The 16,739-nt window shown below is 40.5% G+C and overlaps 1 protein-coding gene across 1 annotated transcript; it reads left to right on the top strand.

Annotated features, from left to right (window-relative positions):
• Positions 1-5,411: 5,411 nt before the first annotated feature.
• On the top strand, positions 5,412-15,487 carry NRROS (negative regulator of reactive oxygen species). Its single transcript, XM_069973942.1, has 3 exons — positions 5,412-5,743; positions 9,626-9,728; positions 13,506-15,487. The coding sequence occupies exons 2-3, from the start codon at positions 9,642-9,644 to the stop codon at positions 15,444-15,446; spliced, it is 2,028 nt and encodes a 675-aa protein (XP_069830043.1). The 5' UTR covers positions 5,412-5,743; positions 9,626-9,641; the 3' UTR covers positions 15,447-15,487.
• The last annotated feature ends 1,252 nt before the right edge of the window (positions 15,488-16,739 follow it).

The following is a 16,739-nucleotide window of genomic DNA, read 5'->3' as shown; positions in this document are numbered from 1 at the left end:
ATATAGAAGATAAGTCCTACTTGCCCCCCATATACTCATCCATATAGTAGTCAGACCCTGCTCTGTGCATCTATATAATAGTTGGGCCTACCTGTGCCTACCTGTGCTGTGCAGGTGTTTGACTAGACCAGACTAGACTAGACTGAACTTGCTTACCCACGAAGCTAACTAACTCCTCCTACTGGGTCATGTGCGTGTAGCGCAGGGATAGGCAGAAGAAGAAAGAGCATCTCCTGTAGGCCAGCACAGAACACATGGTACACATAAAACAGAAACCCATTTCTAAATTCAGCTGTGCATGAAATAACAAGACTAAGAAATAACACTGACACCTAGTGGTGAAACTACAGAATACTACTTTCATCACCACTGAACCTGGAGGGAGAACTTTACAACAGATGCCTAGGCCACTTAACAGTGGGACACCACATAGCCATGTACTACATCTTTCAAAAAGAACTGCTGGACATTAGCCTTCCTCCGTTAAGGACACACTTCACCTGGCTCCGGGTGCTCCACATGTCCTCTGATGGCCCACTTCTGTTCCTTCATCTTTCCAAACCACCTGCGATGGGTCAGGGGTGTAGCAGAAGGTGGTGGTGCTGTGCAGGAGAGGGTGACTGCCTCAGCTGGATTACTGCAGTGCAGTCCGCTTTGTCAGTGAAAAAGCCGGGCTCCATACAATTACATTATGAGCCCGACTCATCAGGTGACACAGAGCCAGGAGCGTGGACTTACCCTGGTTCATTCTCATGATCTGTACAGGTCTGAACATTTAGACCCGGACTGATTAAAACTTTTGACCTGTCCCTATGACTTGATGTCATAGATATATTTTTGTAACCACCCATCTACAGGCAGCTTTCATTGTTCATACTCATTTTATATGTCATGTAAATTTTATTAATTCTGTACAATAACCAATATACTTGAATTAATTATTTTCCAGCAATTTTTCTGCATATAGGTTTTGACAACAGCAATACTATCAGACATGTTAGGGTTTAAAATATTTTTATTGAATGTTTTCATAGAGATAATTAAACACTAAAAGAGTCCAACTTTGGTTGCATATAACAAAACCTAAGTATAACTCCGGCATAAGAGACAGTTAGTAAGGTACAACATGTGGAAAAATGGGAAAAATACACCACCAAACCAGAGACTACAAGGCCTGCACATGACTATCTCAGTCACTATTGCCAATATCAGGTGATAAACCATGTAATATAGCAGAACCAATAACTAAGACAAAAAGGAAAACATGAAAACAGAAGGGAAAAAAAACACATGCCACCCAAAAACATAGGGAAGGTGCACAAAGGGAAGGGGAGAAAAGAAGGAGTACTGGAAAAGTCCAGAAGCTATGGACGTCAATGAGTCCTATAGCCCTGATTAGAAGTCGCAGCCTTCTCCCTAGACAAGTCATTGCCTTGTCTGGAACACAATCCACGCCCTCCATCTAGAGGGGAACTTTTTGCTATTATTATGTTCATCCGGCCTGAGCTTTTCCATCCTTTTCGTAGAATTGAAGTCTGGAGGGGGAGCCTGCAACTTTCACAACCAGGGAATAATCTGACAGGTTGCCAGTAAAAAGAATCCCAGTAAACCCCTTTAATTTTAGATAACAGGACTGGCAGAACTGAAAGAAGGATCATCTGAAACATTATTTAAATCTCCCAGCTGTAACCGCATTATACAAGGCCTGAACCCCCTTTTTTATTGCTCCTGGTAGCCAGAATCCTGCTCCACACTGACGAGGGGCAAATTCCCCCGAAACAGCTGTCTGTGGATGGACGCCTAGCCTTGGTACCCTTGTCATGTCGCAGTACTCACCACAGAGTTAGACTTTGACACAAAAGGGGCCACCCTGGTATATCCCTATTTATGTTCCAATACTCGCAACCGAGTGGGACTTAAGGGGCTATGTATCACGGTGGTTTGGTGAACTCCCCACTGGGAGGACCCCTTGGCAACAGGCTTTCCTTCTTTGAAGGGATATCTGGCTATTCCTGTGTTTTGAGACTCGTAACTGAGGCTTCATAGACCCTTTTTTGCATACCCCCTTTCACAGGGCTGCAATAGGCAGGGAAGTCCACCATATGGAGAGCGTATACCCCACCTCAGAGGAACACGTCCAGCAAATGTTCAACACGGATGGGAACATCCTTTGGAGGCCTACTGGCTACTGACAGCTTGTGTATCAGTATAAAGGACTTTGTCCACTCTTAATCAGTGACTTCACAACCTACACTACCGTTCAAAAGTTTGGGGTCACCCAAACAATTTTGTGTTTTCCATGAAAAGTCACACTTCTTCACCACCATACGTTGTGAAATGAATAGAAAATAGAGGCAAGACATTGACAAGGTTAGAAATAATGATTTGTATTTGAAATAACATTGTTTTTACATCAAACTTTGTTTTCGTCAAAGAATCCTCCTTTTGCAGCAATTACGGCATTGCACACCTTTGGCATTCTAGCTATTAATCTGTTGAGGTAAGCTGGAGAAATTGCACCCCACGCTTCTAGAAGCAGCTCCCACAAGTTGGATTGGTTGGATGGGCACTTCTGGCGTACCATACGGTCAAGCTGCTCCCCACAGCTCAATGGGGTTCAGATCTGGTGACTGCGCTGGCCACTCCATTACCGATAGAATACCAGCTGCTGCTTCTGCTGTAAATAGTTCTTGCACAATTTGGAGGTGTGTTTAGGGTCATTGTCCTGTTGTAGGATGAAATTGGCTCCAACCAAGCGCTGTCCACTGGGTATGGCATGGTGGTGCAGAGTGATAGCCTTCCTTATTCAGAATCCCTTTTACCCTGTACAAATCTCCCACCTTACCAGCACCAAAGCAACCCCAGACCATCACATTACCTCCACCTTGCTTAACAGATGGCGTCAGGCATTCTTCCAGCATCTTTTCATTTGTTCTGCGTCTCACAAACGTTCTTCTTTGTGATCCAAACACCTCAAACTTGGACTCATCCGTCCACAACCCTTTTTTCCAGTCTTCCTCTGTCCAATGTCTGTGTTCTTTTGCCCATCTTAATCTTTTTCTTTTATTGTCCAGTCTCAGATATGGCTTTTTCTTTGCCACTCTGCCCTGAAGCCCAAAATCCCGCAGCCGCCTCTTCACTGTAGATGTTGACACTGGTGTTTTGCGGGTACTATTTAATGAAGATGCCAGTTGGGGACCTGTGAGGCTTCTGTTTCTTAAACTAGAGACTCTAATGTGCTTATCTTCTTGCTTAGTTGTGCAAGGCGGCCTTCCACTTCTTTTTCTACTCTGGTTAGAGCCTGTTTGTGCTGTCCTCTGAAGGGAGTAGTACACACCGTTATAGGAAATCTTCAATTTCTTAGCAATTTCTCGCATGGAATAGCCTTCATTTTTAAGAACAAGAATAGACTGTCGAGTTTCAGATGAAAGTTCTCTTTTTCTGGCCATTTTGAGCGTTTAATTGTCCACACAAATGTGATGCTCCAGAAACACAATCTGCTCAAAGGAAGGTCAGTTTTGTAGCTTCTGTAACGAGCTAGACTGTTTTCAGATGTGTGAACATGATTGCACAAGGGTTTTCTAATCATCAATTAGCCTTCTGAGCCAATGAGCAAACACATTGTACCATTAGAACACTGGAGTGATAGTTGCTGAAAATGGGCCTCTATACACCTATGTAGATATTGCACCAAAAACCAGACATTTGCAGCTAGAATAGTCATTTACCACATTAGCAATGTATAGAGTGTATTTGTTTAAAGTTCGGACTAGTTTAAAGTTATCTTCATTGAAAAGTACAGTGCTTTTCCTTCAAAAATAAGGACATTTCAATGTGACTCCAAACTTTTGAACGGTAGTGTATCTCTTTATGCCATGCCGACTGGAAACTCAAGGGTCTGTTCCCTGTCCCCTTGGATAACAATATGGCAATAGGTTAATGATATTGTGTGGTCAAATGCCTCCGAGGCTACACATATTTTCTCAAATACTAAGGTGGATGTCAGCAACCGGTGGCAGGGACCCCAGGAGCCCCCGATTAAGTTATTGTAGATTTACCTACGACAACTGCTGCAGTAAAGTAATATTTTTTTTCTGACCTTTCCCCAAGTAACCTCAGATTATGTTCCCTTAGCTGCTGTATGTCCTGCAGGAAGTGGTGTATTCTTTCCAGTCTGACACAGTGCTCTCTGCTGCCTCCTCTGTCCATGTCAGGAACTGTCCAGAGCAGTAGCAAATCCCCATAGAAAACCTCTTAGGTTCTGAGAGGCCCCATTAAACTTTATTAAAACCCTTTAATTTGCGTCTGTTCTCCAAATCCATTACATATAGGACCTCTGTAGTAAGGAGCAATCCAAAATAAGAGAAGACAGTTGTATATAGAAGCAAATTACCTTTAAAATATACTGTTATTATAATTATTGTTCACATTAAAAAGTTCAAATCCACACCTATTTTTAGAAAAAAATCCCATACACATATATTATTGGCTCATCCGCGCTTGTCCGTTTTCATTCGGCTCCGAGTGAAAACGCAAAAGTGTGGATGAGCCAATAAAGAGGAGTGGTAACTAAAATATGTAAAAGCAGAAGCATTGACACATAAATAGTGTGCAATATGGGACATTGTGCAATGGATATGTAAAAAGAGACACGAAAAGGAATCATAAAAGGGCAATAAATGTAGTTGTGGACATTCTGGAACTGCATATTTGTGAAATTGTCTCCGAAACAATAACATGGACTCATCTTACACGGGTGCAATATATGTGTATTTTTCTAAAAAAAAAAAAAAAGTGTGGATTTAGACTTAATGTGAGTTAATAAAAGGTAAAGTTTAAAGGTAATTTACTATTCAGTCAAATACCAAATATTTGGAGTGTTTTCAGTAGATGTATATAGAAGCACCACACACCAAGGTATTCTTCTAAGGTGTCACTAGTTTATTGTAGAAAGTGGACAATGTGTTTCTTAAGGCAGATTGGTTTCCCATTATGATAAAGGGACCATTTGGGCCCCGAAATGTCTTGTCCATCTTGTTTTTTTGCCAAGTGTCAATCTAGTGTCATGCGGTGTCCCTCTGGTGCTCTCTCTATAGTAACATCCAGAATGTTGTTTATGTGACTTTAGAAGAGGGTGTCCTACAGTGACACTAAACCTTGCACCACATCTTGCCCACCCCTAAAGGAAACCACTGCCTGAGTTCAACAGAAAAACTCTTCAGCTACTAAAGAAAAAGAAATTTAAGCCAGAAGAAAAAGAAGAAGTATCTATAGTTGACGCAGAGCCTGGTGACTGATCTTATACTTTATTTTTCACTTCGCAGCAGTTCATGTGACTTTGGTTTCCGTTATTTCCTTCCGCAACATCTAAAATAACCCCGAGAAGGAAGAAATGTGCAGATCTGCTTCAGAATGAGCCATGCTAACCACATGCACACTTCGCTCCTCAGCTAAGTGGCCGAGCCCCATGTAACACCCAAGCTGGCACCTTCTCTGTGCTACCAACATCACACCATTCTTGCCTTGGTGACCTTTGCATGGCCGAAGCAGGGGGATTTTTTTTCACTAACTTCTCTGCACGGTTCTCTGTGGATTTTTGTAGGTTAACTTTGTGGCTTTTGTTGACTAGTTCTAATTCGACATCCCAAGGTCATTTACTGCGATGACACAACTTCTTCATTCGCTCTTGTGGCCCCAAGCAGCTCAAGTGGAACCTAAGATGGTGTGCTCTCAGTTATGTGCGGTAAGTGACTCTTTTCTTGTGTCCTTTGGGGTTTTCCAGCCCACAAGCAAAATGAATGAAAGAATCAAGTTACGATTTTAAACAATATATATTAGTGTAAAGAACGCAGATATATGTAACCATTGGCAAATGTAGCACGTAAAGGTTAATCCTAGTTTTCTAATGCAGAAAGTATTTAGAAGGAACAAGATGACTATGATTCTCTCAAAGATATAAAGATAGGCGAGATCTCCAACAAGCCCAGATCCAAGCACCACTGTATTGTATAGGCATAGACTGCTCCCACCTTAGGGTTTGGTTCTCACATGTTTCGTTTAGTAACCCACGTACACACATTTTGTTTTCTTATTTTCATACAGACCAGGGTTTTCCTGGCTATGTACGCGAATACATGGCTATGTAGTGGTACATTCCCTGTTCCAATACCAAGGGGATGAAGAATCGTGCCAGTAGGACAGATTTACACACTGTTAAAGTGCCCACAAAACACTTGTAGTGGCAATTTTACGTATTTTTGTATGTGCATTTTTAGTTTTGCACAAACAGGACAAAAAGCCAATTGAAACTATGAAGAAATAAAATGTCTGTTAGGATATAAAGGTCATAAAACTGGGACTTCTAGTCTGGGACCTGGGTAAGAGAAATTCCCTCTTAGGTGGATCCAGCCAGTGGGTATTACATGGAAAACGATTAATCTGCCCATGGTGGACCAGCATCTAATAGAAAGGGGACTGTAGTGAGAAAAGAGGACTATGCCCTCAGTGCCAGTTATATTAGCTAGCGTTCACCTAGTGTAATAGAAGAGCTGTGATTTTTTATTTTATGGAGAAAAGCCAGGTAAAGGCTAGCCCACAATTAAAGTTTTCCAGGATAGATATTTTGGTGGCCTATCTACAGGATATATTTTGCCCGGCACCCTCGTTGAACAACTGTTCAGGCCAGGCCTTGCTATCAGAAGTACACAAATTATAGGGGCCAGAAGCCTCAGCTCTATACATTATGACTTTGATCATTTCAGATTTCGGCGGTGGATAGGCCTTCAATAATTTTACCGTGGAAAACTGCTGGGACTCCGGCAGACACAACAATGGTGACCCAAGTCTCCCGACGGGACATAGAGAAAAAAAAGAGATGGGAGCGCCTTCTGGTGTAGTAAATCTTAGTCAGTCAATAAAACAATAGATATGAGTTGTTTCACTCACCTAGAGGAGTTTTGCAGATACATAGGCACAACTCTATATAGAGCATATATACACCTCCTCCACCACAGCTTGCTCCAGGGTACTCTCAGATCTAAACCAGAGTGAACAATGTGGATAGATTATCCCCGATCGGGATGGAGTGGTGGACATGTGTGCACATTGCTTTTCCATTTATTATATATATATATATATATATATATATATATATATATATATATATATAATCCCTCAGATACAATTACTAAGTACTAAGTGTACCTCCGGATTGATTAAAAGGTTTCGCTGAATAGAACAGATGGCAAGAATAATGTCCCAAAATGACTGAATCTACAACAGAATTCCAAAGTCAGTGGGGTCTATTGGGGACCCTTTATAAAAGATGGATCACCATGACTAATGTATGTGAGACACTTGTGAGGGCTGACCAAGATGGTAGAACATATATTTCTGTGCATTATAGATGAGCGATTCTCAAGCATGCTCAGGTCTGTCCAAACCTGAGTGAGTGGAATTAGATTACTGGTGGCTGAAGAAGTTGGATGCAGAACTGGCAAACATGGATACAGTCGCTGGCCTATGGCTGTATCCATGTTTTTTAGGACTCCGTAGGGCTGCATCCACCTTCTTCAGCACCTTCTTCTATTTAAAAATCTCTTCCCATACTTATCAGCTGCTGTATGTCCTGCATGAAGTGGTGTTTTCGTTCCAGTCTGATACAGTGCTCTCTGCTGCCACCTCTGTCCGAGACAGGAACTGTCAGAGCAGTAGAGGTTGTTAAATAGAAGTAAATTACAAATCTATATAACTTTCTGAAACCAGTTAATTTGAAAGAAAAACATTTTTACCAGATAACCCCTTTCAAAGTTACTTTACACATAAAACAATGCATGTAATCCATGTGGTGAAATGTATGTGCAATCCATATATGAGAATGTATCAGCTAACATTAATCGAGCATCTTACAAGCCAACGAATAGGTCCTCCCAGAAGAACAGATGATTCTAAACAATTGTACTTACAAAAATATTTACATTGACCGTCCCTAAAGGTTTATGTATGTTAGCTGAGATGGGAATATCCCTTTAGGAAAAAGAGGTGCATTTGGAAAGGGGTTGCCCAGATAACCAGCCTAGTCTGTAATAACGATATTATAATTAACTGATGAAAAATGTACATGTCCAATGTTATCTTTGCGGTGCCATACATAGCGTAATGCTTCCCAGTTATCACTGGTTATATCTTAGTAAGATGACTATGGGCTATGGCGAGCTTTACTAGTTAACTTTGTATCCTACATCTAAAACTTTGTAACTTTGCTGAGCTGCGGTCACCATTGTTGGTTTCAGTTTTTGTTGTTATAGTAATTACTTTTGTCAGGTTTTTATTTACATGCATAAAGCATTGATAAAAGGCACCCTGTAATATATATCTATACTAGATTGTACTATGCTGCTGTATACCAGATTGTACTATGCTACTGTATACTAGATTGTACTATGCTACTCTATACTAGATTGTACTATGCTACTGTATACTAAATTGTACTATGCTACTGTATACTAGATTGTACTATGCTACTGTATACTAGATTATACTATGCTTCTGTATACTAGATTGTACTATGCTACTCTATACTAAATTGTACTATGCTACTCTATACTAGATTGTACTATGCTACTGTATACTAGATTGTACTATGCTACTCTATACTAAATTGTACTATGCTACTGTATACTAGATTATACTATGCTTCTGTATACCAGATTGTACTATGCTACTGTATACTAGATTATACTATGCTTCTGTATACTAGATTGTACTATGCTACTGTATACCAGATTGTACTATACTACTGTATACTAGATTGTACTATGTTTCTGTATACTAGAATGTACTATGCTTCTGTATTCTAGATTGTACTATGTTTCTGTATACTAGATTGTACTATGCTTCTGTATACTAGATTGTACTATGCTACTGTATACTAGATTGTACTATGCTACTGTATACTAGATTGTACTATGTTACTGTATACTAGATTGTACTATGTTTCTGTATACTAGATTGTACTATGCTACTGTATACTAGATTGTACTATGCTACTGTATACTAGATTGTACTATGCTTCTGTATACTAGATTGTACTATGCTTCTGTATACTAGATTGTACTATGCTACTCTATACTAGATTGTACTATGCTACTGTATACTAGATTATACTATGCTACTGTATACTAGATTGTACTATGCTTCTATATACTAGATTGTACTATGTTTCTGTATATTAGATTGTACTATGCTGTATACTAGATTGTACTGTTTCTGTATATTAGATTGTACTATGCTACTCTATACTAGATTGTACTATGTTTCTGTATATTAGATTGTACTATGCTTCTGTATACTAGATTGTACTGTTTCTGTATATTAGATTGTACTATGCTACTCTATACTAGATTTTACTATGTTTCTGTATATTAGATTGTACTATGCTACTCTATACTAGAATGTACTATGCTTCTGTATACTAGATTGTACTATGTTTCTGTATACTAGAATGTACTATGCTTCTGTATACTAGATTGTACTATGTTTCTGTATACTAGAATGTACTATGCTTCTGTATATTAGATTGACTATAGATAGAATAAAATCACTCCTGTCTTCTTTGCTTCTGCAGGACCTCTACTGATGCTATGGCCATTGTGTCCTTTTGGTGCTTATTGATGTACACATACATTGCTGATGGAGCAAAGCATTTCTCCCCAAGTGGCTGCCAGCTGGTAAGTATGTCTATTCTGGAGAAAAGTTCAGCTTCACACTAATTTAAAGGAGTTATTTGGGATTAGAAAACTTTATTGCAAAAAGAGCATCACCCCTGTCCTCAGTTTGTGTGTGGTATTACAAATCAGTTCGATTCACTTCATTGTAACTGAGCTGCAAAACCCACGCCCAAACTGAGGACACAAGTCATGCTGTTTTTGGTAGGAAGCGGCCATGTTTTCCTAAGCCTGGATAACCCCAATTATTTCAATGCACAGCACAATACCAGCATAATAGAAAGGCTTGTGCATTAAAGGGGTAGTTCTTTCTTACCAGTAAATCAGTATAAATAATATAAATATATAACAAGCAATTAACCCTTTCACGACCCTGCCACTGTTAGAAGCTTGAAACAGTGGCAGGGGAGAGAGGAGGAGGCAGAGCTTGCGGCCGCACGCCGGCCTCTGTAGTCAGGCCTAAGGCTTCCGGTTTCCGTGGCTACCACTGGGGCTCTGCGATCACATCCCAGAGCCCCGATGGTTAACGGACAGAGAATTCTCCCTCTGTAGCAGGAGAATTCTCTGTCTGGAGCCCTATAAGGTGCTGCGGTCGGGCCGACTGCAGTATCAATAGGATTAACTGTCATCACCAGAGTACGGCTAGTATGCTGACAGTTGCGCGTGGGTCCCTGGCTATCACTGACAGTTGGGACCCGCCATTGATGACACAGGCAAAGCTTCTGTGTCTGTGTCATCCTGGATCGTGGATTAACGTTGCTGCAGCTTCGGGCATAGGCTTCAGGGACGTTAATTTAATGTGCAGTGGCGGGAGGGAGTAAACAATGTACATTCATTGTTTGTATAACCTTATAAGATGTTTATTTGTTGTACTATAAATGAATATATACGTTTAATAGAAAAGCTTTCAATAAAAATATTGAAACAGAAAACCTCTCCTGCTCTGGACAGTTCCTGTAACGGACAGAGGTAGCAGCAGAGAGCACTGTGTCAGACTGGAAAGAATACACCACTTCCTGCAGAGCATACAGCAACTGATAAGTACTGGAAGGCTTGAGATGTTTAAATAGAAGTAATTTACAAATCAGTATAACTTTCTGGCACCAGTTGATGTGAAAACAATCTTTCTGTTCTCCTGAATATCCCTTTAAAGGGAATCTTCCAGCAATTTTATGCTATAAAAACTGCTGACAGTCCAAAATAAGCACTGGGAAGGGAAGCGGATACACTCTCTGCTCTGGGTCATACACTTTGCAAAACTGAGAAAATGGCTTTTTACTGTCCCAGCTGCTGAGGAGCCACATAGACGGGATCTTCCATCAAGCTTCCATCAAGAAGGTCTTTCCTTTACGACTCTTCAGCAGTTTCAGCTGGGACAGTCATGCCAAGTGCAGAGAGATGTACGCTCCCCTTTTCAGTGCTTATTTACGTCTGTCAGCAGTTTTCCTAGCACAAAACTGCTGACAAACTCCCTTTAAAGGAGGAGTCTGGCAAAAAGGTTTTCTAAAGTAATGTATTAACTCCCAAAAGTTATACAAATCACCAGTATATACTTATTACGGGAAATGCTTATAAAGTGCTTTTTTCCCTGCACTTACTACTGCATCAAGGCTTCACTTCCTGGATAACATGGTGATGTCACTTCCTGGATAACATGGTGATGTCACTCCCTGGATAAAATGGTGATGTCACGACCTGACTCCCAGAGCTGTGCGGGCTGTGGCTGCTGGAGAGGATGATGGCAGGGGGACACTGAGGGACACAGGGCACTGGAGGGACACTGAGCATCCCCCTGCCATCATCCTCTGCCCCATCCTCTCCAGCAGCCACAACCACAGGGTGACTCGCAAACTAAATTAGCCATGATGAGGTAGGTTCCTACCTTGAAACATGTTATAGTTTAGACACAATATAAAACATCTCTTTGTTTTTCTACAATACTGGGAGCACATGTTGGAATTTTTAAAATGTTAAAGTGTCATCCAAAAACAGAGAGACATCCAAGAACAAAAAATTGTGCTGCAAGTGTCAGGACTCACCCTCTGTTGTACACACAATAAAAACCTGTTCTAAAGATTTTTTTCACATTAAGATTTTATTAAATATTTTTCCAGTAAAACAATAGTAACAAAAAATAGGGGGAGAGGGGGCATACAATACACATGTAAGGCATCCAGGTAAGTTCTAAAGATTTTTTTTTAAATGGGGCTCTTAGGAAATCTTTAGAACAAATTCGTTTTTAGGTGTGTATGACAGATGGAGTATTTGCGGTAAGTCCTGACACTTACAGGTTGCTGTTGCACCTTCCTGTTTTTGTCTGTACGTTTTTTTGCTTTTTGTGTTATATGTTGGAGGGGGGGGGGGGGGGGTGCTACAACCTTTTGGCTTGCACTCCATCCGTCTCCTGTGGGTGTTTTAAACAGAGTGTAGTTGGATCCTTTATGCCCAGCTTTGTAGACGTTTAGCCCTAAAGTGGCCAGTGTTAGGAACCGTCTCTCTGGAGTCACCTTATTGTGGTGAGATGGTACACTTTATTTTATCAAATGGTTTGCTAAGAACCGTATTTTTAAAAAATCTTTAGAATAGGTTTTTTTATCATGTGTACGACGGAGGGAGTATATACGGTGAGTCCTGACACTTGCAGATTGCTGCAGCATTTTTTAGTTTTTGTCTGTATCTTAGCCAATGCAGTGTATTGGAGTGCTGGCCATTTCTTTGCTTTTTATGTCAGAGACACATGTCAAAAGTTTTGATCGGCCTGGGTCTGAGTGTGGGAAGGACAGTCAGCAGGCGGGAGATATAACTGACAGCTGGACGATCATTCGGCATTTAGTTATTGAAGGCGTATGGGGGCCTTTAAAGAGACACTCAAGAGAAAAAAGTCAACTGGTGTCAAAATATACACATTATAAATTACTTCTATTTAAAAATCGAAAGTCTTCCAGTACTTATCAGCTGCTGTATGTCCTGCAGAAAGTGGTGTTTTCTTTCCAGTCTGACACAGTGCTCTCTGCTGCCACCTCTGTCCGTGTCAGGAACTGTCCAGAGAAGTAGAGGTTTTCTATGGACAGTTCCTGACATGGACACAGGTGGCAGCAGAGAGCACTGTGTCAGACTGGAATGAATACACCACTTCCTGCTGAATACACAGCAGCTGATAAGTACTAGAACACTTGTGTTCTTAAATGGAAGTCATTTACAAGTCTTTACAACTGTCTAAACCAGTTAATTTAAAAAAAAAATTCTGCAGGAGTCCCCCTTAAGGCTATGTTCACACTACTTGAAAGACTCTGCCTCTGCAAAGGTCATCCCAAATGATCTTTCAGGATGCAGAGTTCTGATGAGGGCGCATCAGCGCGCACCCGCATCAGAACTCCCCATAGCACACAATGAAACAAGCGTCAGGAGGCGCTCGCTTCATTGTGTGAATTGACAGGTCTTTCTGCAGCCGCAATTCACTGAAAACTGACATGTCAGTTCCTTGCGGCGCCCCATGGATCCCGGCGTATACGATGTGTGTATGCTCCAGCTGGGATCCCATAGAAGAAGAGGCAATGTGCATACACGTCCAAAGTACCTCCGTTGTTGCCGATGGCAATAACGGCCGTGCTTTTTAGTAGTGTGAACATAGCCTAAAGCTTGGCATTTACATTAGATGAAGTTGTCTCCCAATGATGTCTAGCAGCAATCAATGGCCCATTTTTTATTGAAATAAACATTCTTTCATGGCCAATTTCTTTTATAGTGTGTACCCCATATAACATTTTGACTCTTCTATAGGTTTCCCAAGTGGCACACTGCAGATATTTACAGCTCACGTCCATTCCTCAGGACCTCCCATCTGATATAAAAGAACTAATTGTAGATCACAACAGTGTGAGAAGCCTACATGAAGATAGTTTGCAGCGATATCCGGATCTCAACAACTTGAGCCTAAAGTCTAATCATTTGAGTTTCATAGATGTGAATGCTTTCAGGCACACATCAAAGCTGGAGGCACTATCACTACAGGACAACACTATTCTTACCAAATATACTTTCGTATCCTTGGACTTGAGATCTGCTGAATCCTTGAGGTGGCTGGATCTTTCTAGAAATGCCCTCAATGAAGACATGGTGTCAACACTTGTTCGAAACGTGACAACCCTGGAATATCTGAATTTGGACTATAATGTTATCATGCGTTTGGATAGTTCCTCCTTTAAAGGTCTGAGGAACTTGAAGGAGCTGAGCCTCCAATGGAATTACATTTATGAGATCGGAAAAGGGACATTTGACAACCTGGTGAACCTGAGGACTCTAAATCTGGCTTATAACCTCCTCCCATGTATTGTTGGCTTTGGGGTGACACAGCTTCAAGTACTCAATCTCAGCTACAACCACATTGAATGGTTCTTTTCACGGGAAGTTGATGTCGAGTTTCAGCTGCAGAAATTAGATATTTCTCACAACCATTTGCTATTTTTTCCATTTTTGCCAAAGAACCATCACCTACACACCTTGCTGCTGTCGGACAACAAGATGAAGTTTTATAGCAAACACTTCAATGAAAATTCTTCCTTTACAGATTTCCTCGTACTCGAAAACAACAGATCCAGTATCACCACTGTGTACCTGTGGTCAGATTTCATCCCGAGTGATCTCTCCACCTTAAATATTGTGGATATCAGTAGAAACCAATTTGATTATTTGCCAGATGACTTTCTTTCCGCCATGTCTTCAATGTCCTATCTGAAACTAAACTGGAACTGCTTGGAGACATTTGATTTATCAAAGAAACAGATTACGGGTAGCCTTAACTTTCTGGATCTCAGTAATAATAGACTGTCGGGATTAAGCTTGGAAGAGAGTGGCTCCAACCTTCATCACTTAGGCTACCTCAACCTTAGCCAGAATAGACTACAAGAGCTGTCCAGAAACATTTTCACCACCATGACCAGTCTAAGCACCCTAGATCTGAGCCATAACCTGATCTCCCTATGCTCTACTACCACTGCTGGTGGTGGTCACCAGGACTGTGTGGACCTTAGGAATATACCATCACTTCAGCACCTTCACTTGTCAGGCTGTGGGTTACAATTAGACAACCAAGCTATTTTCCATGGAACTAGCTTAACACATCTGGATGTTTCATGCAACCAAATCAAAAGCCTTGACTTTTTGAAAGATAACGTCAAAATGCTAAAATCTCTTTCTCTCCGAAATAGCCTACACTTTATGGACAACATCGACCTATCAGAGTTAAAGATTTTGACGTCCCTTGATATTTCAGAAAATAACCTCACTACATTCCCCGTTTCATTACTGGACCTTGCTCTTCAGTTTTTGGATATCCATGAAAACAAACTAACTTCAATACCGATATCCAGTTCAAGTCGACCTATTGTAAGGAACCTTAATACCATTTACTTAAGTAGAAACTCATTCGACTGCTGTAAATTGAGTTGGTATGATGTACTCACCAAATCTAACCGGATCAGCATCCCTGATGTGAAGCAGATCACTTGTAATTTCTCAGACAACTATATGTCCGTACAGAACCTTCCCGAGTATGTTACTAATAGCTGCCATTGGAGAAATGGAGGCACATTGTTGATACTGATCCTTTCTATCCCTACTAGTGTGACCATGTTAGTAGCTTTTATTGTGTTGTTTCTTCTATTTAAAGAGCCCCTGCTTAAAAAGTTCAAAAAATATTTTAGAACGTCCTCCAGCTACTAACATCAAAAAGAAAGATGCAGCAGCCATGCCATTTTCAGGGGGGGGGGGGGGGGGGGTACTTTAAGTGGTGTTCTTTGTTACAAGTTAAATAAGAAGCATAAGTAGTGCGTTTATGTAGCAGAGAGCTAGAATATTAGGAATTTCTGCAATATTTGTGCTGAATTGACTATACAGATTATAATTTAAAGTAGTATTCTGCAGTGTCATGAATTGTCCAGAGCAGTACTAAATCCCCATAGAACACATCTTCTGCTCTGGACAGTTCCTGACATGGACAGAGGTGGCAGCAGAGAACACTGTGTTAGACTGAAAAGAATACACCACTTCCTGCAGGACATAAAACAGCTGATAGGTACTGGAAAGCTTGACTTTTTAAACTTTTTTTTTCTGATAGAAGTCATGTACAAATCTAAATAGTTAATTTTCAAAAAATTTCTCTGGAGTACCTCTTTAACAAGGAGCACTCCTTAATCTGAAGACTGTTTTGCTAAGGCTGGGTTCACACTGCATTTTTGCAGTCCGTTTAACGTATACGTTTTATGGGGAAAAAAGTATGAAAAAACGGATGCAATTGTGTGCATCCGTTTGGATCCGTTTTTCCATTGACTTCCATTATAAAAAAAAAAAAAAACATGGATAAAAACGTACACAAAAACGAGCATGACCAAGTTTTTGTGTATGTTAAAAATAAGGTTGGGTTCACACTATGTTTTTGCAATCCGTTTTTTTTTCCATCCGTTGTTGCAAAAAATGGATGCATTTGTGTGCATTTTCCATTGACTTCCATTATAACTAAACGGATCCTTTTTTTTAACGTACACAAGAATTCGGTCGACTACGTTTTTGTATACGATAAAAAAAATGAATCCGTTTTGATGCTTTCTTTATTTTATAATCAAAGTCAATGGAAAAACGGATCAAAACGGATGGAAACAAATGCATACCTTTTTCCATCCATTTTTTGCAAAAAACTGATGAAAAAAAAACGGATTGCAAAAACGTAGTGTGAACCCAGCCTAACCATTTAAAAAACAGATTAGTTAAACAGACTGCAAAAACGGTGCGAACCCAGATTAATGCATAGACTGTATCATAAAACTCCAATTAAAAACTAATCTCCTTTTTATCATAAAATCTTATGAACACTTTTCAAGATTCGGACTTCTTCACCTGCAATGAAGTGATTTTAAAGGCATGAAAAATACCCATCGCAGCCTCCCCCAACACACACATTTATTCAGTTTCAGTAATCAGAACTAGTAATCAGTTTCATCATCAGGGATCACCTAGCTG

The sequence above is a fragment of the Dendropsophus ebraccatus genome, chromosome 6 (genome assembly GCF_027789765.1).
Source record: "Dendropsophus ebraccatus isolate aDenEbr1 chromosome 6, aDenEbr1.pat, whole genome shotgun sequence".
Classification (NCBI taxonomy): domain Eukaryota; kingdom Metazoa; phylum Chordata; class Amphibia; order Anura; family Hylidae; genus Dendropsophus; species Dendropsophus ebraccatus.
The sequence above is the reverse complement of the archived record's forward strand: the minus strand, read 5'-3'. Positions and strand labels throughout refer to the sequence as shown.